We start from the raw sequence: 26,771 nt of genomic DNA, 5'->3' as shown, positions 1-26,771 counted from the left end.
AGACATCACTGAAAGGTCATCGAGACAGAGATGAAGAGTGTGACCTTGACTATCCCCAAACACAATGACAGAGACACAACAAGAGAGGAGTCCAATTTATTGCCCTACCATGTTTGATATTCCAGTTGGCTCCCATCAAGGTGACTGAATGCGAACGACCCTTTGTTCTCCTACATTAAAGAGGCAAGGGGAAGCACACAAACAGAAAAGCTTCAAATGATGACATCCTAACTAGCATGCACAATGCACACACCAAGTAAGGCACAGGCTTTACATGCCAGCAGCATACCACCCTGCATCCCACTGCTGGCTTGCCTCTGAAGCTAAGCAGGTTTGGTCCTGGTCAGTCCCTGGATGGGAGACCAGATGCTTCTGGAAGTGTTGTTGGGAGGCCAGTAGAGGGCACTTGTCACTCTGGTCTAAGGCGATCCGAGGGCAGTGAAGGGGACATTGCCCTGCATAGGGTGCCATCTTTCGGATGGGTGCTAGATGGGTGTCCTGACACTCTGTGGTTATTAAAAAACGCTTGGCACTTATCATAAGATTATTAACCCTGGTGTAATGGCAAAATGGCTACGCAATAGGCATATATCACTTATCAAGCTGATCTATGGTTAGAATTCTGCCACGAAAATCGTTGCTGTACATCACCCAGGTGGGTGCTACACATTGGATGAGGTAAGTTTCCCAAGGGGTGCATGTTTTGGTTTTTGACCTAACACTACACAGCTGATTCAGCTGGGGGGTACAAGAACAGAGTTTAGAAAACCCTGCCCTTCTATGTAAAGCGCTTTAAGTACCTCAGCTAGCAGAAAAGTGCTATGTAAATGCAATCAATTATTAACATGCTATAATTGGTTCTCCATATGAGAGTTGTTCCCTTCAGAGTCAACTCTCAGACTTGTACTTGCCATCCTCGACTTGTACTTGCCATCCTCGAGCGTTGACAAACAGCAGCACCATGAACACCTGGCAATGAGAGGGCTGTCCAAAAATTACTAGAGCGCTTCTGCACACTGATTGTACAACAAGCATTCACGTGACATGGACCAGGTTCCATAGCTGTGTTGAGGACAAGGGAATGCCCAGCGCTATGTATCTGGGACTCAACGTAAATGTCTAATTTTCCCAAGTCCATTCATGGGAAATCGTTACATTAGCACAGGCACCAACTGGAAAAAGTCATTCAATAGACGCTCCATTGTCAGTTAGGTGCTGTTTTCTTAAATAACTTTCCTCCCACTCTTGAGGGTATTCATTTAAAAGTAGTGTCACATTTAGGAGACAAGCAGGTCTGTGCAGAAAGTAAAATGTCAGGAAGACACACTTCAGTACTCCTGATCGTGGAAAGAATGGGCATCATGAGGTTTAAAGGGAGATGTGACCGCAGCTCATGGAAACTCCACTATGTAACGTCTGCAAAATAAATAGCCAATTGGTTTTGTGGCAACAAACGTGCATTATGAATGGGAGGATCCTTGGCAGGCATCGTCACGGCAGAGCTCCTGTCAAATCTCATGTGATGTGACAAAGTGTCAGGATTTCCGTTATGAAAACATGGCGGCGGACATCTGACCAGCAGCACTTAAATTTATCGGATCCAAATACATTGGGTGAGTAACCTGATTAGGGCGTCCACACGCGGTGCTCAGAATGACAGAAATCCCATTTAGATTATGGTCATTCATTTTAAGAGAACATGCAAGTCGATGTTAGAATAACTGTCCACATTTACTTTCCCTCAGCCAACAAGATGATTAAGGAACAGCATAATCACTAGCCTATACATAAGATGCTGCGTGAGTTTCACTTTACAGTATATGACTGGAGACAGCAGAATCTATTTGAAAACGAAAAATGACAGGGTAGCCTACTCTGCTGACAAACAAATCAATAAAAAAAACGTCATTGTCCATACACACTGTAATTGGCCTACGAGAAGGGGAGACACAAATAGAATATGACGTCCATTTAAACTGGAGGTGGCAATGACCAAACCATAATAAAGAGTGAATATGCAGTGCACACTGATGCTCTCGGTCGGTGCCAATAAGATAGGCTATAGGACTACTGTTGTTCGCTCAATTAAGTTGAGCATTTTTTAAAATGTATTTCTGCATAGACAGGAGTAGGCTAATTAGGCTATATAATTTTGCCAATTTAATTAAATCTACTATCCCCCCTAATAGAAAAGTTGGTCAGTTTGTTGAGAAAGAAATAGCCCAAACAGACTCTGGGACAGTGTGGGGAGATATATCCCAAATTCATACAACCAGTAGGCCTACATAAAAAAAAAAATTAAAGCAGTGAATTCTGATGCAACAGATCAGAAAGTTTAGCTTAAAATGTTGATAAGATATTATTTATTAACGTTATTATCGCTGCAATGTGCACAAGGCAGTAGGCTACATGCCAATGTACATTTGGCCAACAGACAACGAAAGGAAGTTGAAAACCAACAGAACATGAGAAAAATAGGGTACTGGTTTCAATGGCATTTGGAAGTCTTTGTAAAAACAATTGCCTCCACGGATATGGTCCAATTTTGCTTAGGCTACTTTGAAGCAAGGAAAACATGCCTCAGTAAAATGTTCAATTAAGTAGTTAAATGCATACTGCCTCCAACTCGTTGCAAAGTGGTGAAGCCTGCCTTCCGATGCATTTTAATGGGGAATGGGAAGCACGCCTCAATTACCAGTTGAGAAATAAAGATAATTTGTTTAATCGTAGCCCAAAATGATTTTTAATAAACTAATTAGCATTTAGAATTGTATGCAATGATTGGGTTTATTAAAGCGCTGTCTGACAGATGTTCTGCTCAAAGGCTCTGTATCTGTACGATGTGCGAATGTGATAAATAAGATACATAACGAATATAAACACCAGCCATGACATGGGAACCAGCTGTGCAACAGGACTGATCATTACTCTGAGGTGGAGGGTGAGCCGGAGCTGCACCTTGCCTGACTACACTTCAAACAATCATAGGCTGTAGGGGGCCTTACGACTTGAGACTGGAGGGACCAAAACCTTGGAAGTAGGTTTATGGTACAGTGCTGTGAGAAAGTATTTGCTCCTTTTTGCATATTTTTGAAACTGAATGTTATCAGATATTCAACCAAAACCCATTATTACATAAGGAATCTGAGATTACAAATAACAATTCTTTTTGAAAAAGCAATTGCCCCATTACACTCAATAACTGGTTGTGCCATCTTTAGCTGCAATGACTGCAACCAAATGCTTCCTGTAGTTATTGATCAGTCTCTCACATCGCTGTGGAGGACCTTTGGCCTACTCTTGCATGAGGAACTTCTTTAACTAAGCAATATTTGTGGGTTTTCAAGCATGAACTATGCATTTCAAGTCCTGCCACAAGATCTCAATTGGGATTAGGTCTTGACTTTGACTAGGCAATTCCAAAACTTCTAATTAGTTGCTTTCTAATCATTTTCATGTAGACACACGCAAACATTGTGTGTTTTGGATCAATGTCTTGCTACATGACCCAGCTGTGCTTCAGTTTCAGCTCACAGACAGATATCCTGACATTCTCCTGTAGAATTATCTGATACAGAGCAGAATTCACAGTTCCTTCTATTAAGGCAAGTCGTCCAGGTCCTGAGGCAGCAAAGCACCCCCAAACCATCACACTACCACCACCATGCTTGACCCTTGGTATAAGGTTCTTACTGTGGAATGCATTGTTTGGTGTTCTCCAGGCATAATGGAACCCATGTTGTCCAAAAAGTTGACTCAAGTTCGCCAAAAAGCACATGGAAGCACCTGGATGATCATCAAGACTCTTGTAATAATGTTCTATGGACAGATGAGTCAAAATAATAACTTTTTGGACGATATGGGTCCCATTATGCCTTGTGAAAACCAAACCTGACATTAGCAGATTGTTAGTTGAAAAAGCATTAATCCGTGTCAAGTCAAGCAAGGCAGCTGTCCTAGCAGTTGCATCAGCAATTTCAGATCCAATCTGCCCATCAGTGAGGCCTACAATTACCCACTATTGGCAATTTCCTCGCATCAGCTAACTCCAAATGACAAAAACCCAGCTAGCAGAATTGAGCTGAAGACTGCCCGTCTCCAACAGATGTCCTGATGTGGCAACATGGCAGGAGCTGACATGATGAGGCCGCATGTTTCCAAACATCAGTGTTGTGTGTGAAGGTTTTGTTATTAAATTTGTCTGAAGAGCAGAATAACTTACTCATAGCATCTGTCAGCGAAGACGTCGGAGATGGAACTGAGAAAACAGAGAGGAGAAACTTGCTATTAATAGTGTTCAGAGCGTCAACCAGTCATCACAACGGAGCAGCACTTAAGTGGAACAGATAAGAAAGAGATAGAGAGTTAAGCCTGGCTGCAGAATTGGCACCAGTCATTGAAACCAACACCATCAGGCTAAAAATAGGGCCATAACACATAACACACATCTCATCAGCAGCCCTCCCTCGCCTCATAACTTATGTTGACAGAGCATATCTCTCACATCCAACTCTCCTACTTCGAAAGCACATTTGTATGCTGCTGCCACCCAGCTAAATGGTGGGAAGAACATGTGCAACAAACAGGATGCAGGTTTCTGACAGATTATATATAGTAATGCAATACATCACACTGAGAGAAGAGTTTTCGGAAATCAACACCTGAAATAACTTATTTGGACTGAGACTTTTTTGTTTCACCTTTATTTAACCAGGTAGGCTAGTTAAGAACAAGTTGTCATTTACAACTGCGACCTGGCCATGATAAAGCAAAGCAGTGCGTCACAAACAACAACACAGTTACACATGGAATAAACAAACATACAGTCAATAACACAATAGAAAAGTCTATATACAGTGTGTGCAAATGAGGTAAGATAAGGGAGGTAAGGCAATAAATAGGCCATAGTGGCAAAATAATTACAATTTAGCAATTAAACACTGGTGTGATAGATGTGCAGAAGATGAATGTGCAAGTAGAGATAATGGGGTGCAAAGGATATATTTATTTTTTAAACAGTATGGGGATGAGGTAGTTGGGTGGGCTGATTTACAGATGGGCTATGTACAGGCGCAGTGATCTGTGAGCTGTTCTGACAGCTGGTGCTTAAAGTTAAAGAGGGAGATATGAGTCGCCAGCTTCAGTGATTTTTGCAATTCGTTCCAGTCATTGGCAGCAGAGAACTGGAAGGAAATGTGGCCAAAGGAGGAATTGGCTTTGGGGGTGACCAGTGAAATATACTTATCGATACATACAGATATCCATGTCGATATCAATGTGTATATGCCTGAATTGAAATCAATTCATATACTGTAGGTTCAGCCAAAAGAGGGCCCCGGACAGCACGTTCCTGTTCCTGGTCTGTGGGGTCCTAGAGTATGAGGACGAACCAGCATTCAGCACTGGGTCTGCAGTTCCCTATTGTAGCCGGCTGGTCTGTGCGATAAGGACTTAGGACTGGATTGGGCTGAAGAGGTGCTGGGGCAGAGGCTGAGCTCTGTGACTCAGTGGGCAGGGCTGGGGGATCAAGGCTCGAGGTTGGGTCAGCCTGTAAGATGATTGCTGAAATTTGTCTCTCTAATGAAAAGCCTACGGGAGCAATGAGCAGCAGCTCTGTGGAGAAAATGGTGTAAATTCGCAAGCTGGAGGCTGCATCCTAACGAGGCACAGCCAGCGACTCAGGAGTCCTGCCACAGGGAAGACCTCTGTAACAAGTCGCAAAATCAGTTGTGCTTCTGAAGGCCTTGGTGACTTTGGGGGATGATATGGGATTCAGAAAAAAGCATGGGGCACACAACACACAAACAAAAGAAAGGTCAACCCAAAAAAATGCATTTCAGGAGAGTTAGCACTTTGCAGTCTTTCTAAGAACCACTCTCGACTCTGCTTATAGGCGTGGGGGGGTCAATGACAAAAACAACACAATTGTGATTGTCAAAGTGGTATCAAAGATCAGGAAAAGGAAAGCACTTCACAGAGTAATTTTCTTCCTGGGTGGTTTATTTGCCTTTTGGACAGAGGGGAAGAGAGAGAAAGAGGGGAGACAGACACAGAGAGCGAGAGAGAGAATGCTGTCCCCCTGTGATACTATCCAGCGGAGTCGTTTGGACTATGGCCTAGCCCAGGGACAGAAAACACTAATACGGGACACATTTGACAAAAATGAATCTATAGAAATAAACTCAGCAAAAAAAGAAACGTCCTCTCACTGTCAACTGAGTTTATTTTCAGCAAACTTAACATGTGTAAATATTTGTATGAACATAAGATTCAACAACTGAGACATAAACGGAACAAATTCCACAGACATGTGACTAACAGATGGAACGATGTAATAATGGAATAATGTATGTGGGCCACACGACACACAAACAAAAGAAAAGGTAAACCCAAGAAATGCATATTTCAGGAGAGTTAGCACCTTGCAGTCTTTGTAAGACCCACTCTCGGCTCTGCTTATGAGCGTGGGGGGGGTCAAAGACAAAAAAACACAATTGTGATTGTCAAAGTGGTATCAAAGATTAGGAAAAGGAAAGCACTTCACTGAATCATTTTCTCCCTGGGTGGTTTCTCTGCCTTTTGGACAGAGAGGAAGAGAGAGAAAGGGAGGAGACAGACATAGAGAAAGAACACTGTCCAGGTGATACTAACCAGCTGAGTCGTTTGGACTATGGCCCAGCCCAGGGATAGAAAACACTAATACGGGACCAATATGACAAAAATGTTATGAAGAGTGATCAGAAGAATTGCAAGGTCCCTCTTTGCCATGCAAATGAACTGAATCACCCAAAAACATTTCCACTGCATTTCAGCCCTGCCACAAAAGGACCAGCTGACATCATGTCAGTGATTCTCTCATTAACACAGGTGTGAGTGTTGACGAGGACAAGGCTGGAGATCACTATGTCATGCTGATTGAGTTTGAATAACAGACTGGAAGTTTCAAAAGGAGGGTGGTGCTTGGAATCATTGTTCTTCCTCTGTCAATCATGGCTACCTGCAAGGAAACACGTGCCGTCGTCATTGCTTTCCACAAAAAGGGCTTCACAGGCAAGGATATTGCTGCCAGTAAGATTGCACCTGAAATTTATTGGATCATCAAGAACTTCAAGGAGAGTGGTTCAATTGTTGTGAAGAAGGATTCAGGGCACCCAAGAAAGTCCAGCAAGCACCAGGACCGTCTCCTGAAGTTGATTCAGCTGCAGAATAATGGCACCACCAGTACAGAGCTTGCTCAGGAATGGCAGCAGGCAGGTGTGAGTGCATCTGCACGTGGCGAAGACTTTTGGAGGATGGCCTGGAATCAAAAAGGGCAGCAAAGAATCCAATTCTCTCCAGGAAAAGCATCAGGGACAGACTGAAATTCAGCAAAAGGTACAGGGATTGGACTGCTGAGGACTGGAGTAAAGTCATTTTCTAGGATGAATCCCCTTTCCGATTGTTTGGGGAATCCGGAAAAAAGCTTGTCCGGAGAAGACAAGGTGAGCTCTACCATCAGTCCTGTGTCATGCCAATAGTAAAGCATCCTGAGACCATTCATGTCTGGGGTTGCCTCTCAGCCAAGGGAATGGGCTCACTCACAATTCTGCCTAAGAACACAGCCATGAATAAAGAATGGTACCAACATATCCTCCGAGAGCAACTTCTCCCAACCATCCAGGAACAGTTTGGTGACGAACAATGCCTTTTCCAGCATGATGGAGCACCTTGCCATAAGGTAAAAGTGATAACTCAATGGCTCGGGGAACAAAACATTTTGGGTCCATGGCCAGGAAACTCCCCAGACCTTAATCCCATTGAGAACTTGTAGTCAATTCTCAAGAGTTGGGTGGACAAACAAATACCCAGAAATTCTGACAAATTCCAAGAATTGATTATGCAAGAATGGGCTGCCATCAGTCAGGATGTGGCCCAGAGGTTAATTGTCAGCATGCCAGGGCAGATTGCAGAGGTCTTGAAAAAGAAAGGTCAACACTGCAAATATTGACTCTTTGCATCAACTTCATGTAATTGTCAATAAAAGCCTTTGACACATGAAATGCTTGTAATTATACCCCAGTATTCCATAGTAACATCTGACTAAAATATCTAAAGACACTGAAGCATCAAACTTTGTAGAAATTAATATTTGTGTCATTCTCAAAACTTTTAGCCACGACTATACTGCATACATATGGGATACATGACACACACACACACACACACACACACACACACACACACACACACACACACACACACACACACACAGTCGGAAGTTTACATACTTAAGTTGGAGTCATTAAAACTCATTTTGCAACCACTCCACAAATATCTTGTTAACAAACTATAGTTTTGGCAAGTCAGTTAGGACATCTACTTTGTGCATGCACAAGCAATTTTTCCAACAATTGTTTACAGACAGATTATTTCACTTATAACTCACTGGACCACAATTCCAGTGGGTCAGAGGTTTACATACACTAAGTTGACTGTGCATTTAAACAGCTTCTGATAGGTTAATTGACATAATTTGAGTGAATTGGAGGTGTACCTGTGGATGTGTTTCAAGGCCTACCTTCAAAATCAGTGCCTTTTTGCTTGACATCATGGGAAAATCAAAAGAAATCAGCCAAGACCTCAGAAAGACAAATGTAGACCTCCACAAGTCTGGTTCATCCTTGGGAGATATTTCTAAACACCTGAAGGTACCACGTTCATCTGTACAAACAATAGTACACCAGTATAAACACCATTGGACCACACAGCGTCATACTGCTCAGGAAGGAGACGCGTTCTGTCTCCTAGAGATGAACGCACGTTGGTGTAAAAAGTGCAAATTCATCCCAGAACAACAGCAAAGGACCTTGTGAAGAAGCTGGAGGAAACAGGTACAAAAGTATCTATATCCACAGTAAAACGAGTCCTGTATCGACATAACCTGAAAGGCCACTCAGCAAGAAGAAGCCACTGCTCTTCTAAATTATGTCGATATATTGAAGAAACATCTCAAGACATCAGTCAGGAAGTTAAAGCTTGGTCGCAAATGGGTCTTCCAAATGGAAAATGACCCCAAGCATACTTTCAATGTTGTGGCAAAATGGCTTCAAAGTTAAGATATTGGAGTGGCCATCACAAAGCCCTGACATCAATCCTATAGAAAAGTTGTCGGCAGAACTGAAAAAGCATGTGCGAGCAAGGAGGCTTACAAACCTGACTCAGTTACACCAGCTCTGTCAGGGGGAATGGGACAAAACTCACCCAACTTATTGTGGGAAGCTTGTGGAAGGCTACCTGAAACTTTTGACCCAAGTTAAACCATTTAAAGGCAATGCTACCAAATACTAATTGAGTGTATTTAAACATCTGACCCACTGGGAATGTGAGGAAAGAAATAAAACCTGAAATAAATCACTCTACTATTATTCTGACATTTCACGTTCTTAAAATAAAGTGGTGATCCCAACTGACCTAAGACAGGGTATTTTATTATGATTAAATGTCAGGAATTGTGAAAAACTGAGTTTAAATGTATTTGGCTAAGGTGTATGTAAACTTCCAACTTCAACTGTATTCAACTGTACCTATTTTGGAGGGGGGCTTTATTTAACTAGCCAAGTCGGTTAAGAACATATTCTTATTTTCAATGATGGCCTAGGAACAGTGGGTTAACTGCCATGGGGATTCGATCCTGCGGTTACTAGTTCAATGCTTTAGCCACTAGGCTACCTGCCACCCCACCTGTTCTGAAAGGCCCCAGAGTCTGCAACACCTCAAAGCAAGGGGCACCACCAAGCAAGCGGCACCATGAAGACCAAAGAGCTCTTAAAACAGGCCAGGGTCAAAGTTTTGGAGAAGTACAGATCAGGGTTGGGTTATGAAAAAATATCCAAAACATCCCACGGAGCACCATTAAATCCATTATTAAAAAATGGAAAGAATATGGCACCACAACAAACCTGCCTAGAGAGGGCCACCCACCAAAACTCACGGACCAGGCAAGGAGGGCATTAATCAGAGAGGCAACAAAGAGACCAAAGATAACCCTGAAGGAGCTGCAAAGCTCCACAGCTGAGATTGGAATATCTGTCCATTGTACCAATTTAAGCCGTACACTCCACGGAGCTGGGCTTTACAGAAGAGTGGGCAGAAAAAAGCCATTGCTTAAAGAAAAAAAATGAAAACACGTTTGGTGTTTGCCAAAAGGAGGAGACTCCCCAAACATATGGAAGAAGGTAGTCTGGTCAGATGAGACAAACATTTTGTTTTTTGGCCATCAAGGAAAAATCTATGTCTGGTGCAAACCCAATACTTCACATCACCCCGAGAACACCATCCCCAAAGTGAAGCATGGTGGTGGCAGCATCATGCTGTGGGAATGTTTATCATTGGCAGGGACTGAGAAACTGGTCAGAATTGAAGGAATGCTGGGTGCGCTAAATACAAGGAAATTCTTGAGGGAGACTTGTATCAGTTTTCCACAGATTTGAGACTGGGACAGAGGTTTACCTTCCAGCGGGACAATGACACTAAGCATACTGCTAAAGCAACACTCGAGTGGTTTAAGGGGAAACATTTAAATGTCTTGGAATGGCCTAGTCAAAGCCCATACCTCAATCCAATTGAGAATCTGTTGTATGACTTAAAGATTGCTGTACACCAGCGAAACCCATCCAACTTGAAGGAGCTAGAGCAGTTTTGCCTTGAAGAATGGGCAAAAATCCCAGTGGTTAGATGTGCAAAGCTTACAGAGACATACCCCAAGAGACTTGCAGCTGTAATTGCTGCAAAAGGTGGCTCTACAATGTATGGACTTTTGGGGGGGGGGGGGGGTGAGTAGTTACGCTCAAATTCAGTTTTGTCTTTTTTTCTTGTTTGTTTCACAATAAAAACTATTTTGCATCTTCAAAGTGGTAGGCATGTTGTGTAAATCAAATGATACAAACCCTCCCCCAAAAAACAATTTTAATTCCAGGTTGTAAGGCAACAAAATAGGAAAAATGCCAAGGGCGAGCCACTATATTTATCTGACTATTCACAACAATTGTATTATTGTGTGCACGTAACCATACTCGTTGATCTACAAACCGAAATTCGGAGTAAACTCCCTCCCGCTTAGCCTCTTTCTCTCTGCTGGTGACAAATTGCCAGAAGCATTGTAGGAAGTAAATGCAGGAAGTGTAACCCATTAATGGAAATTATTGCGTCACAATACCAGGCAGCCATTGCAATTGTTTTTATGAGGGTTATTTTATTTTCATGACGGTCTTCATTCATAACTGTTGGTTACAAGGTTATACAGTAATTGTGCCAGCCCTAACTGTGCCATCGCATTGCATGTTAAAAAAAAAAAAAATCCCTTACTTGGCATATCACATGGTCATCATATCAAGCAGCTAATTTTGGCCTGGATGAAATACAATAGCCGGGATGATGTGAGGTTTACTGAGTTCTTCATCCAAAAATAGTACCTGAAACGGTGGGTTAAACTTGGCTGTGAAACAGAGGAATGGTAAGTGTGTGTGGTGCCAGGCATAAGCAAATATGACCCGATTTGGCTTGAATCCCCTGAGATCAGTGTCTTGGGGCCACGGAGGGCCTGGGAGGCAGGTAAGGACAACCCAGGACAAGGAGCCCATCAAAATGGATTAAACTAGGCCTCTTTGAAGCTGGTTCTTTTCATTGGAAGGCTATTAATATTAATAATGAAAAGCCCAGCGTGAATACTTCCTGGCCAGGGGAAAATGAACAAAAAATGATAACCTAACAGAGAGGAACCTCTAGCGAACTTCTGACTGCTAATAAAACACTTTATCAGGGGATTAACCCTTGCTTTGTAAAAACTACACATCCCCTCTGAGTCCATTAAATTAATGAGTCGATATACTTGGAAAGACGACTAGCTAATTTGACGTTGCATAACTTTTACTCACTTGTTCAGTATAATCTTTATACTGAAGAGAAATTGATCAGAAAAGGAAATCCGTGTCATACATTGTGTTGCCCATGCTGCACTCCATGGCTTAATCTACAGTGCTTCCGGAAAGCATTCAGATCCCTTGACTTTTTTTATTTATTTTTTACATGTTGTTACGTTACAGCCTTATTCTAAAATAGATGATTTTATCCATCTACACACAATACCCCATAATGACAGAGCAAAAAACAGGTTTTTCGAAATGTTAGCAAATGTATTAAACAGGGGGAAAAAACGTATTTACTAGTACTTTGTAGAACTTTGTCTAAGCTTAAGATGGCTATTTAAGTGAAAATGAATTCAGCCCTAAGTCGGCCTTTTTGAAAGTGAAGTTTGTAAGTTCTTCATGTAGCCTTATCAATATACAAATATAATGTATGTAGCCTACTCACTATTTCAGTGTTATTTTTGCAACATTTTCCTTTATATTATTCTCTTCTCTTGAAAGTAAATCAATACATGTCAGGGAGGGGAACTTAAAGATAAAATCAATAAAGCAAGTGGAGGCTGAATAAACTGCCATAGTGTGCAGAAGGAATGAGATTCACCAGAAATAACAACCGGAGAGAACCACAAAAAAGCAAACACATTGGATCAATCTCTCCTGAACACCTGCGTTGAGCAGCCCTGATTTATCCCATAATGAGCAGAATACTGCAAGTAATGTTTCTCTCCTAAACATTCAATCAAAACCAAACAAGGACCTGCTTATAGTATGTACCTCCATACGTCTGGCCTTTCACTTATGTAAGATTAGAAGACAGCATTAAATGTTCTCTTCAGAGATGCTCTAAATACCCAACACCTGTGGAGAGTGCAGCAAAACTTTCTCAGGATTCTTCAACAACACCCCTCTATGCAAGTTGAATTCATTAAAGAGCTTTTCATCACTTTGCCTGGACAAAGATCATGTTTTATTACTGTGTGTGGAATAAAAAAATACTTTTGTGAAGAGCTCTTCTCCCAAAGATGGTCTTTGAGGGCTGTATAATCCCTTGGAAGTTCTCGACTGTGGAACAGGGAGCAAACAGAATAGCCTAATTATTACACCATTGGGTAAAAAAGCTGATGCATTTTTGTGTTATCGCCTAACAGTAACATGACAGCCTACCACATAAAGAGGGCTCTAATAGGCGCTGACAGGTGAGTAAATACAGACAGAAGAGATGGCACAAGCCTGGAGGCCTCATCTCCCTCTGCTCAGTCTGGGGTTCACACTCACACAGGATCACAATGTGACCTCCGGAAGCAGGAGTGAAAAACGGTAGCATTACAATCATATGAATGGAAACAGGAATAAATTCGAAACAGAGTGACACCTGGTGAGAAGATTTCTATTTGATGACCAAAAGATGAATCTGCTCAAGCAGGTGTGAAGATTATTCAGTAATGGCTGACTCTCACCTGAAAGATCATGTAAACCCTGGATGGGATGGATAAAGGATGAGAAGGATATATGCAATCGATTTTTAGCGAGCCTTTTCTGAAAGAGGAAGCCAATATTTGTGCATATCTCCCTGGAAGTCCTAATAAAACACTTTTACAATACATTTACATGCCTTAATGCGAACAAACAGAGAGTAAATTGCCTCTGGATGGTGAGAGCACTCCTCTTGGTGCCCCTCCAGGGGAAGACTAATGAAATGTCTATCTGCATAAAGAGTTAGGTAAGTAAGTGGGCCGTAGCAACTGGTGGGGCTAATGCCTGTCTGTTAGCTATTAGAGCAGGTTGCTGGAGCATGGAGCAGCTCTCCGTCTGACTGACTAACTGGCTCATTACTGGGGGGAGTGGGAGAGAGGTCTGACCAAGTGCTGCTCTGATGATAGCGCCGGCTAAGAGGCAATTTAAGTAGTGTGGTTCAGAGCATTGTCAGGTGTCCGAGTCCCCAGCTGGAAGCCGAGCCAGGCAGGCAGGCGGTGGCTTTATCAGAGGCAGGTGATGTGCACACACACACACAGGGTTATAATTAATTATCACACCTGCCAGATTTCACACAGACACACTTCCAGCTCCATACAGGCAGAATGTGGGGCGACAGAAAAGCATATTTGCGTGAAGCTCTAGGGCCTCATATGAATAGGAGCAGGTCAATGGAACATCAGCCTCTGCCAAAAAAAAAAAAAAACTTGCTGTATAGAGCTCTAAATTGTGGTGGGAGTCTGGACATCTCATAGTGCTTATTTGATAAGGCCCTCTGGCACACAGCATACACAGGTCTGACACTCTGAACAAGGGAGCACACTATTAATTACATTCTGTAGCTGATGGCTCTACGAATCTGCATCCTTTGGGGTCCAGGTCGATATTCCAGACAAAAGCAGCACGTGTTCTATTAACAGCTGCCTGGCTCACGACCAGCTTCCTTGAAAAAATATATTTTCAAAACAATAATGTATATTGTTCCAATACTGTATATCAAAATATTTAATATATCAATCTCTGTAAAAATAGAAATCTACTATAGTTTTATTTTCCTTTGATCAGTTATAACCCTATTTTGATAGAGCTTGGTACTGTTAGGTATCTGTGACTGATTTAGAGTGTTATGTTCAACACGTAACTTTAGTCTTCAACTAGCCAACCTTGCGGTGTCTTTCTAAAGAAAAGGCAATTTAAACTATTCTGGGCTGAAGTGCAGGCAGGCTGTGGGGGTATGAATGCTGATAGAACTCTTTCCAGAGGCCCGCAACGAGCTGTGTGAGTCAGAACCAACTCAATACTCCCGCTGAGAGTCCGACTTTAGCTTCACACAGAGTTCCTCAGTAATACCACACACACACACACACACACACACACACACACACACACACACAACAGCTCTCCTGTTTTGAGAGCTGTGAAGCATTGAAACCCCGGGAAGACAAGTCAAATGTCTGCTTGTTGAGGAGTGGAGAATCAGCTATTCAGCTGGCTTGGGGTGAAGTTCCCCCAAGGTACAGATCTCGAATCAGATCAAGAATACCCTTCCCCAATCCTAACCTTAACCATTAGTGGGTAAAATGTACAAATTCAGTGTCTAGGGGCAACTTCACCCTAATCAATTCTGCCGTCTCCTGGGCTCGCTCACCTGCTGATGGACACGTCACTGAGACAGCTGGGTGACCTGGAAATGACCTCTACAACAGAAGGCTGCTGCTCCTCAGAGGGCTCCTCCACTGGTGATGTCATCAATATGCAGAAGGCCTCTGAGTCACTGGGACTGGGATCCCTCTGTTCCTGTTCTGTTGCTTTATCTACAGAAAGGAATGGAAAAGAACATGGACAATACTAATGATCATGTCATAAAAGACTGGTAGAAAATCAATCATTGGTGAAAATGAGCTGTCAAGAATCTATGTTGGGAAACTGTCCTTGACAACCTTGTCTTTTAATCTGGATCTGTCCTGTTTTAACGTTGTACACATGATGTGTGAGCAGGCTGCATGATAGATGCTAAAGTCATCCATGTCAATTTCTATCTTATATTATAGATATTTCCCCAATGTAATGTTCAAAATGCCTTTAACCACAAACAAACCACTATGTCTTCTAGGCGGTGGGCAAAATATATGACCAGCAGTTAATGGTATTCTATGCATTATAAATATGATTACCTCTGCACATACTGACGTTTCGTTCTGTGACGGGGGAATTCCATGTAAAGCAATGAAACGCTTGATTTGTCAACAGTTAAAACGCCATGTGTGTTTTTTTCTTTTCAAGATGAAAGTAAACAGAATGCTAGGTAGTGCTAGGTACTAACAGCCACGGGCTGGAAGCTATAGCAAGCCTCGATTGGTCAATTGCCCTGCAATATCCCCAATAATTAGCATACTGTTAAGCTTCCCCAACTTAATGTTCACTCACTGATCACCGAGCTCCTCTTGCTTCACCTCACTTTGATACTAGATCTTTCCTTTTATCGAAAATTAATAGTCTCCGTCATTTTGTTGGCAGCCATTGCTTTCAGTGGACTACAAGTGTGACATTTTTTCAAGACATTCAACACACTGAATCCCAAAAGAGCTTGTGGGTGTGTTGCATGTCAGCCAAAAAATATATACATAATAACTTATGCGACAAGTTATGGCAGTATGCTTCCACGTTTTATGCAATACAGGTGTATCTTTTTTGGCTGATGTGCCAAAGACGAACCACACATTCGGAGGTAATAGTGTGTGTATCGACTTACAAAATGAATTGTACTCTGGGGCTGTAATTTATTCCCTGCACTACATCAGACAGCATGGGTATGGTGGTGTGCATGTTAACAAGCGTCTTTAAAAGGGGTATGACTAAAGACATCAGCATGCTTCAGTTCGGCTGGGCCTAGCCGAACTCAGCAAGCCGAACCGAACGAGTGTACTCGTATACTCCCTTAAGAGCTTCGCTTGAAAAAAGATTTTAAAAATGGTAATAGTAGTACTGTTTGCCCTTTTTGAGAAGGCGTAACAACTATACACTTTCTCAAAATAGTCGGAATTAATTTAAGCTAACTGAAGAAAACGGTCATTAATATTGACGTTCTTCAGCTGTGCCACCAGAGACTCTGGGTTCACGCCCAGGCTCTGTCGTAACCGGCCGCGACCGGGAGGTCCGTGGGGCGACACACAATTGGCCTACCGTCGTCCGGGTTAGGGAGGGTTTGGCCGGTAGGGAAATCCTTGTCTCATTGCGCACTAGTGACTCCCGTGGCGGGCCGGGCGCAGTGCGCGCTTACAAGGTTGCCGGTGTTTCCTCCGACACATTGGTGCGGCTGGCTTCTGGGTTGGATGGCGCTGTGTTAAGAAGCAGTGCGGCTTGGTTGGGTTGTGTATCGGAGGACGCATGACTTTCAACCTTCGTCTCTCCCGAGCCCGTACGGGAGTTGTAGCGATGAGACAAGATAGTAGCTACTAAACAATTGGACACCACGAAATTGGGGAGAAAAAGGGGTAAAAAAAAATCAAATAAAAAATAAATATTGACTTTCTTGAAAAAGAGATCTTAGTTGCGCAATATTACAAGACGTTTGGTGGACTATTTTTCAATAAAATGAGTCCTACTGTTGACCAATCACCGACGAAAGGGGCGTAGACTTCGGCTCCGAAGCTTCCCTCCAGCAAAAAATGTTGTGTGCAAGAACAGCTGAAAAAAAAAAGTCCAAAACGAACAAAACGCCATAAAATATCTTCATAATATATGCACGAACACTATAGAGTTCATGCATCTAACTTTTGGCTGGGAAGCATGCGGACACCTTAATGCCCACATTGAAACAACACTATAACAGAACACGTATCAGAGCCAATATGAGAGGGTTCAAATAAGCTGTCTCCACATTTTTTTATTTCACCAGGTAGGCCAGTTGAGAACAAGTTCTCATTTACAACTGCGACCTGGCCAAGATAAAGCAAAGCAGTTCGACAAAAACAACAGCACAGAGTTACACATGGGATAAACAAACGTACAGTCAATAACACAATAGAAAAATCTATATACAGTGTGTGCAAATGTAGTAAGATTAGGGAGGTAAGGCAATAAATAGACAGTGGCGAAATCATTTCAATTTAGCATTAAAACTGGAATGATAGATGAAGATGATGATGAGAAAGTAGGGATACTGGGGTGCAAAAGAGCACAAATAAATAACAATATAGGGATGAGGTAGTTGGGTGGGCTATTTACAGATGGGCTGTGTACATGTGCAGTGATCGGTAAGCTGCTCTGACAGCTGATGCTTAAAGTTAGTGAGGGAGATATAAGTCTACAGCTTCAGGGATTTTTGCAATTCGTTCCAGTCATTGGCAGCAGAGAACTGGAATGAAAGGCGGCCAAAGAGGTGTTGGCTTTGGGGATGGCCAGTGAAATATACCTGCTAGAACGCGTGCTAAGGGTGGGTGTTGCTATGGTGACCAGTGAGCTGAGATAAGGCGGGGCTTTACTTAGCAAAAACGTATAGATGACCTGGACAGTGGGTTTGGCAACGAATATGAAGCGAGGGCCAGCCAACGAGAGCAAACATGTCGCAATGGTGGGTAGTATATGGGGCTTTGGTGAAAAAAACGAATGGCACTGTGATAGCAAATTGGATGTAGTCTGAGTAGAGTGTTGGAGGCTATTTTGAAAATGACATCGCTGAAGTCAAGGATCAGTAGGATAGTCAGTTTTACAAGGGTATGTTTAGTAGCATGAGTGAAGGAGGCTTTGTTGCGCAATAGGAACACCGATTCTAGATTTAATTTTGGATTGGAGATGCTTAATGTGAGTCTGGAAGGAGAATTTACAGTCTAGCCAGACACCTAGGTATTTGTAGGGCGGGTGCGGGCAGCGATCGGTTGAAGAGCATGCATTTAGTTTTACTAGCATTTAAGAGTAGCTGGAGGCCACGGAAGTAGTGTTGTATGGCATTGAAGCTCGTTGGGAGGTTTGTTAACACAGTGTCCAAAGAAGGGCCAGAAGTATACAGAATGGTGTCGTCTGCGTAGAGGTGGATCAAAGAATCACCAGCAGCAAGAGTGACATCATTGATATATACAGTGAAAAGAATCAGCCCAGGAATTGAACCCTGTGGCACCCCATAGAGACTGCGGACAACAGGCCCTCCGATTTGACACACTGAACTCTATCAGAGAAGTAGTTGGTGAACCAGGCGAGGCAGTCATTTGAGAAACCAAGGCTATTGAGTCTGCCGATAAGAATGTGGTGATTGACAGAGTCGAAAGCTTTGGCCAGGTCGATGAAGACGGCTGCACAGTACTGTCTTTCATCAATGGTAGTTATGATATAGTTTAAGACCTTGAGCGTGGCTGAGGTGTACCCATGACCAGCTCGGAAACCAGACTGCGGAGAAGGTACAGTGGGATTTGAAATGGTCAGTGATCTGTTTGTTAACTTGGCTTTGAAGAATTTAGAAAAGGCAGGGCAGGATAGATATGGGTATGTAACAGTTTGTGTCTAGTGTCTCCCCCTTTGAAGAGGGGGATGACCGCGGCAGCTTTCCAATCTTTAGGAATCTCAGACAAAACATAAAAGCGTTTGAATAGGCTAGTAATAGGGGTTGCAACAATTGCAGCGGATAATTTTAGAAAGAGATGGTCCAGATTGTCTAGTCCAGTTGATTTGTAGGGGTCCAGATTTTGCAGCTCGTTCAGAACATCAACTATCTGGATTTGGGTGAAGGAAAAGCGGGGGGGCTAGGGCAAGTTGCTTCGGGGGGTACAGAGCTATTGGCTGGGGTAGGGGTAGCCAGGTGGAAAGCATGGACAGACGTAGAAAATGCTTATTGAAATTCTAAATTTCTGTAGATTATCGGTGGTGACAGTGTTTCCTAGCCTCAGTGTAGTGTGCAGCTGGGAGGAGGTGTTCTTATTCTCCATGGACTTTACAGTGTCCCAAAACTTTTTGAGGCTTGTGCTACAGGATGCAAATTTCTGTTTGACTGTGAATATTGGTTCCTAACTTCCCTGAAAAGTTGCATATCGCGGGGCTATTCGATGTTAATGCAGTACGCCACAGGATGTTTTTGTGCTGGTCAAGGGTAGTCAAGTCTGGAGTGAATCAAAGACTAGATTCTGTTCTTAGTTCTACATTTTTTGAATGGGGCGCTTATTAAAGATGGAGAGAAAAGCACTTTTAAAGAGCAACCAAGCATCCTCTACTGAAGGGATGAGGTCAATATCCTTCCAGGATACCCGGGCCAGGTCGATTAGAAAGGCCTGCTCGCTGAAGTGTTTTAGGGAGCGTTTGACAGTGATGAGGGGTGGTCGTTTGACCATGGACCCATTACGGATGCAGGCAATGAGGCAGTGATCGCTGAGATCCTAGTTGTAGACAGCAAAGGTGTATTTAGAGGGCTAGTTGGTCAGGATGATATCTATGAGGGTGCCCGTGGTTACAGATTTAGAGTTGTACCTGGTAGGTTCCTTGATAATTTGTGTGAGATTGAGGGCATCTAGTTTAGATTGTAGCATATCCCAGTTTAGGTCACCAAACATTAGGAACTCAGAAGACAAATGGGGAGCAATCAATTCACATATGGTGTCCAGGGCACAGCTGGGGGCTGAGGGGGGGTCTATAACAAGTGGCAACAGTGAAAAACATATTTCTGGAAAGGTGGATTTTTAAAAGTAGAAGCTCGAACTGTTTGGGCACAGACCTGGATAGTATGACAGCCTGCAGAGTTCTATCTCTGCAGTAGATTGCAACTCCACCCCCTTTTGCAGTTCTATCTTGGCAGAAAATGTTGTAGTTGGGGATGGAAATTTCAGAATTTTTGGTGGCCTTCCTAAGCCAGGATTCAGACACGGCTAGGACATTAGGGTTGGCGGAGTGTGCTGAAGCAGTGAATAAAACAAACTTAGGGAGGAGGCTTCTGAAGTTATCATGCATGGAACCAAGGCTTTTACGGTTACACAAGTCAACAAATGAGAGCACCTGGGGAATAGATGTGGTACTGGGGGCTACAGGGCATGGGTTAACCTCTACATCACCAGAGGAACAGAGGAGGAGTTGGATAAGGGTAGGGCTAAAGGCTATAAGAACTGGTCGTCTAGTGCGCTGGGAACAGAGAATAAAAGGAGCAGATTTCTGGGGGTGGTAGAATAGAGTCAGGGCATAATGTACAGACGAGGGAATGGTAGGGTGTGTGTACAGTGGAGGTAAGCCTCGGCATTGAGTGACGATGAGAGAGATTGCATCTCTGGGGGCACCAGTTAACCCAGGTGAGGTCTCCGCATGTGTGGAGGATGGGACAAAAGAGCTACCTAAGGCATGTTGAGCGGGACTGGGAGCTCTACAATTAAATAAAACAAAAAGTACTAACCGAGATAGCAGTTGACAAGGCAAATTGACATTAGAGAGAGGCATAAGGCAATCACGGGTGTTGATCGGGAGAGCTAAGACAGCAATGAATAAATGGCGATGAATGGGCAGAGAGGGTCAGTTAGGTACGTACAGGACCTGAGTTCGAGGCTGGGGCCGACAGACAAACAAAAAGAGGTACCGAGTTTGTGAATAGTCCAGCAGGCATCAGCTGTGTAGCCGAGTGATCATATTTGTCCAATGAGCAGCAATAGGTGAGTCAGGGAGCCGTTCGGTAGTCGCTACTACACTAGGCGAGTGGGCGACAACGGCGTTCAGAAAGCTAGCGGGCCGGGGCTAGCGGATGGGTCTTTGGCGACATCACAATCGCCTGTTGAAACCACATTGGACGATTACGTCGGCAGACCAGTCGTGAGGGATCGTCAGGGCTCTGTGTTAACAATAAAGGGTCCAGGACAATTGGCAAAAGAGGTATTGTAGCCCAATAAGTTAGCTGGTATATGGGCCTAGCTCAAGGCTAGCCCAAGGTTAACTGGTGCTTGCTTCAGGACAGAGGCGTTAGCTAACAGTAGCCATGCGATTGCAGCTAGCTAGCTGGGATGATCCGAGGTAATGGCCCAGAGTTTGCGGCAGGAATCCGGTGATGTGGTAGAGAGAAGCAGTCCGATATGCTCTGGGTTGATATTGTGCTGTGCAGACTGGCAGGTATTGTCCGAGCTAAAGCTGGCTGGTGTCCTAGCTAAAAGTGAAGACCGCTAACCGTGGCTAACAAAGACTGATAGCTAGTAGCTAGTTAGCTGGCTAGCTCCTGATGGAGGTTCCAGTTATAAGGAATAAGATTCAGCAGATCTGTACCACATTGGGTGAGGCGGGTCGCAGGAAAGTATATTTAGTTTGTAGAGGAAACTGAGATTAAAGTATTTATGGGGGGAAAAAATGCCTTTTTACACGGGATAAGACAAAGACACGTCCAACTGCTATACCATCTTGGAAATTCACATAAGATGCAAAGGATAAAAAAAAACATTTTGGGGAGAAAATAGCCTTGTGGCCATGCTGCTGGGTGTATAGCTGAACCCTGGCCCTGATCAACCGTGACCACCTGAAGAGAAGCCATCACAGGTCTGGGGCTGAGTGACGATGTGAAGGTTGTGATAGCAAATCCCCCTGAACAGGAATACAGAGAGGGTTCTTCATATAGAAACCGTCCCTGCGTCTCTCTCCTTTTGTAAATTGCTTATGGACTATGAGCTCTGCTGGGGAGGCTGGGGGCTGTAAGATATTCCGTGGCGACGGTGCTAACCCTTGTTTAATCCGCTCAACATGTTAATGAGGGTTACGGTGGTACCTGCAGAGCTGGAGCCCGCTCTCCGGTCCTCCTCTACTCCCTCATCCCTCACTTTCTGTTTCATCTCCCTCTTCCTGGTATTTTCCAGGCGACCCCGGACCTGGGCGATAAGGCGGGAGAAATCACTGTTATGCTGCCTCCCTGTAATACAGATGAGGAGAGGTCAGAAGCCAGGTTAGGCATGCAAAGATCAGACATGCACATACACAGTAACACACGTAATCAGACAGATCCTGTTTCTGAATGTGGCATAGAGGGAGAACTGCAGTTTGATTCCCTTTTATACAAAAACCCACATCCAAACACGGAGAAACAAGCGTGGTTTAAGACCCAGATACATCAAGGCACCGATCATACAAACTCCCCCCTGCTTATTATATCATAACTAGAGACACGCGCTCTGGAAGATAACCAATGTTAATATAAGGTCTGGTGTGTTAGAATACAGGACCCCTCTCTGAGTACATTGTTGAGAACAGCCATTCAGTTACAGTGATGGTAAAGGACAGTGTGTCATGGGAGGTTTGTGAGGATGTTTTTGTTTTAAATAGTAGAAGAAAAAAGACAAGGGTTTTACTAATATGATAGACAGACGAGGGTGAGCTCCATAAAAAGGCCTCTCCGAGAGCTTATCAGCCTACACAGAAACAGTTCAATGATAAGAGATCAAATTAAACCGCAAGTTTCTGCTGGAAAAACAAACTCATTAAAACATGAGCTAAACCACAAATGAAAACCAATACGATTAAGGCAGACAAAGCTATTGGATCAAGTCAGCAGAAGGCATTCAAGTTGAGTGCAGAAACAGACGGGTTCAATTCAGCCAACAAAAAAAAAAATGAAAAATTACAATTTCAGGGCTTTTATTGCAAAACAATGGATCTGAGAGAAACAAAAAGCACATGCTATCCTAAAAATATTTATACTCAGACCTTATACCTGGTTACAGATTTGACTGAAAAGATGTTTCATTCTAGGATTGGGTGATATGGCCAAAATATCATTTTATTTGGTTTTTTTTGGCAGTATTTTTTGTTTCTGAATAATAAAAGTTCTAAATATGCTTTATGAGTAGTTCATGACCCTAAGGTGGCAACACAAATACGTGATTTCAATGGGGCGTTCTCCATTCTGATTGTTTATACTGTTCAATCCAACATCAAACGAAAATAGCTAGCTAGCTAACATATTCATGTTTCGCCTATCCCAGTGTTGCCTATTTAGCGACTTTGTTACGCATTTCTCAGAGTTTTCAGGCGCCTCCAGCTCCTTTTATTGGGGAGTTTTGCCACAGAGAGTTTATGGGTTTGATAACATTGATCGACGTTTCCCACTCAATTCTAGCGATTAGCATTAGACAAACTAGCAAATCAAATCAAATGTTATTTGTCACATGCGCCGAATACAACAACCTTACAGTGAAATGCTTACTTGCAGGCCCTTAACCAACAATACAGTTAAGAAAAATAAGTGTAAAGTGAAAAATAGATAACTAAAAATGTTTCATAAAAAGTAACAAATAATTAAAGAGCAGGAGTAAAATAACAATAGCGAGGCTATATACAGGGGGTACCGGTACAGAGTCAATGTGCAGGGGCACCGGTTGGTCCAGGTAATTGAGGTAATATGTACATGTAAGTAGAGTTAAAGTGACTATGCATAGATAATAAACAGAGAGTAGCAGCAGCATAAAGAGGGGGGAGGGGCAATGCAAATAGTCTGGGTAGCCCCTTGATTTGCTGTTCAGGAGTCTTAAGGCTTGGGGGTAGAAGCTTTTAAGAAGCCTTTTGGACCTAAGACAGTAGTTTGCAGACAGTAAGATACAAACTAATAATGTAGTTATAGAACGCTTGTAGAAAGCAGCATCGCTGTCACCAACGTCTTTCTGCATCTATCTGACCATGCAGACCAGACAGCAGAGTGAACTGCATGAAAGTTGAGCAACTGGTTTTTCCTTGAGTGACAGGGGTCAGGGCATGGTGTGGGAAGTGGCAAGCATTTTACATTACATTTACATTTAAGTCATTTAGCAGACGCTCTTATCCAGAGCGACTTACAAATTGGTGCTTTCACCTTATGACATCCAGTGGAACAGCCACTTTACAATAGTGCATCTAGGTCTTTTAAGGGGGTGAGAAGGATTACTTTATCCTATCCTAGGTATTCCTTAAAGAGGTGGGGTTTCAGGTGTCTCCGGAAGGTGTTCCAAAGACTGTTTTGATAACAGTCTTTCAAGTTCAGCATAGCTAGCCAGAAAACGGATTCCCATTTCTTGCTAGCTAGCAAACGGATTCCCATTTCTTGCTAGCTAGCAAACGGATTCCCATTTCTTGCTAGCTAGCAAACTGATTCACAGTTCTTGCTAGCTAGCAAACTGATTCACAGTTCTTGCTAGCTAGCAAACTGATTCACAGTTCTTGCTAGCTAGCAAACTGATTCACAGTTCTTGCTAGCTAGCAAACTGATTCACAGTTCTTGCTAGCTAGCAAACTGATTCACAGTTCTTGCTAGCTAGCAAACTGATTCACAGTTCTTGCTAGCTAGCAAACTGATTCACAGTTCTTGCAAGCAGGAGGAGAGGGAGAAAGACTACATGTAGCAGAAAGACTACATGTAGCAAACGGAGTAAAGTATTAAACGGACATTACAAGCACTGGAGTTGCGCATCACATTCAACAAACCAAACATTGAAATACCATTATAGAAGGTAAAGTAAAAACCCAAACCGGTCTGTGCGTCAAATACTGGTACATTGTAAAATAAGGTACTGTACAGCCCTATTTTATTATTGTGCAAATTAAACTCCTCATATCATGTGTCCTGTCAATACAACTTAGGCCCAAAGTAGTCCAGATTAAACACAGAACACACGCACCCGGGCCAGAATTCAATTACAACCGCCTGTAGGTAAGTGATTTCATTATGAGATTCCTTTCCTCTGACATGCCTGTTATAGCCGTGTAATGCAGGACATTGTGTTCTCTCAGCCTGAGCACAACTAACATCCACTCACCTCTGATGATCTGACTATGTGACTACAGCAGATCCTCTGGAATCTGCTCAGAAGAATCTCATTCTGATCACCATCATATCTTGTACAGAAAACCAGTATATACAATCAAATAAATCCCTAAGACCAGACCAGAAATTAGTTCTCATTCTCCCACCAAGGACATAATAGATACTGTAAATCCTCATTTTCTGAAAGTATTGGACCCTGGCTGCAGCCGCTTAGGCCAGCCTTGTGGCACCTAACATTCCAGCAGGTCCAATGTTTACAGTAAATTGAGTTGAGGTGTGTGTGTTTATGGGGATGCTGGTGCTCTACAGCTGCATGGTCCTACTGCATGGTCCGCATTAGCCCTCCATTTCATGCCACCTTTCCCCGAACCCCAACTCTCAGTACTGTTCTGTTTGCACATGTACTATAAAGTAAAACCAAGGTGCCAGATTCACCAACTTGAGATATTCAGCTGCAGAACACTGATACATTTCACCGGTTTGCTTGTTTATCCGCAGACTTCACAAAGCAAGAACAAAAAAGGGCTATCATTGCGTTTTGGATTCCGAGGCATTAATATTTCAAACAAAAGACATACTCATTTTTCTTTTTACTCAGATTAGGCCTCGAAGACCAGTGACTGAATCAGACTTTGTGACTTGGCTTTGACAGGTTTCCACCTTGAAGATTCTCGAATACACTAAATGAAGGTCAAAGAACATACATGTTATTGGACATGTTCTGATGACATTGAATATTTGAATATTTTGGGAGGAATAAAAATAGAACTTCCGTGAACTACACCATTCAGTTAGAGCAGTATTCAGAGAGCCAAGGTGAATGCTCACAATCCATGGGTTGATTACTCACCACATGGCTCATTTACATGTTAATACAAGATCCTGCTCATGGCTATTTGTTGGGTTTGATATAACGACAAGCTATTTAACGTTCATTCTGCATATTACATGAAGCAAATCATAGTTTAATTTAATTAATTTCCACCACGTGTTTGTTTCGTAGACAGGGGTGTTCTATGTAAAGAATGAATGCTAATTCGTACAATGCCTGCTACCAAAATATTGTAGCTAAAGAAATCAGTTTCATATGTAGCCCGAGCGACAAACCACTTTCTTGGCTGTAGTTTGAGTCGGAGCTGTAATGAAGAAAGAACAGTTGCATGGAGAAATATAGATCATTATCAAACCAGTAATTTATATCTAAATGAGCTCAAAACCTGGTATCTGTTCCAAATATTATCTGTGTGACATCCTGACAGCAATTCTTCAAGATCCATACTGCTGCCTTGCTTGTTCCAGTAACTGACTTAAAGCAGAGGACATCTTCCTCAGTAGCACAAAGATTGTCTCCAGGAAATGTCATGTTTGATGTGACTCCAATCATGGCGTCACCTCCTTATAGGTAAACCGTCCGTCAACCACACGACGACAGATCTATGGGCAACTTGCGCAAATGTCACCACTGATAAAATTTCACAACGACCTGCCTCCAAACATGAGTTCAGAGAGAAAGAGAGAAAAAGGGAGCAGAGAAGAAAGAAGAGAACATCATCATGACCTTTATCTGGCCTTATTGTCTCAGGCTTTGATCCAGCTCAGGAGAGCAGCGTTCACGGACAACATCAAACAGATGTCTTTAATGGTGAAACTTCCAAAATACTACT

The 26,771-nt window shown here is 42.9% G+C and overlaps 1 protein-coding gene across 7 annotated transcripts in view; it reads right to left on the bottom strand.

The window, feature by feature from the left end:
- Nucleotides 1-26,771, bottom strand: part of rad18 (RAD18 E3 ubiquitin protein ligase) — a 71,643-nt gene that overhangs the window by 11,287 nt on the left and 33,585 nt on the right. For 2 of the 7 annotated variants that reach the window (XM_029683231.2, XM_029683236.2), the window contains 4 exons: nt 22,087-22,227; nt 15,025-15,190; nt 4,223-4,258; nt 109-170 (listed from right to left, as the gene is read on the bottom strand). In XM_029683231.2, the coding sequence (XP_029539091.2) occupies nt 109-170; nt 4,223-4,258; nt 15,025-15,190; nt 22,087-22,227 (405 nt within the window). Of the gene's footprint in view, nt 1-108; nt 171-4,222; nt 4,259-11,218; nt 12,966-15,024; nt 15,191-22,086; nt 22,228-26,771 lie in introns of those variants that run through there. The other 5 variants (XM_029683234.2, XM_029683233.2, XM_065001802.1 and 2 more) reach the window with 3 other exon arrangements.

This window comes from Oncorhynchus nerka, linkage group LG15 (genome assembly GCF_034236695.1).
Source record: "Oncorhynchus nerka isolate Pitt River linkage group LG15, Oner_Uvic_2.0, whole genome shotgun sequence".
NCBI lineage: Eukaryota > Metazoa > Chordata > Actinopteri > Salmoniformes > Salmonidae > Oncorhynchus > Oncorhynchus nerka.
This window is presented reverse-complemented; position numbering and strand designations above follow the sequence as displayed.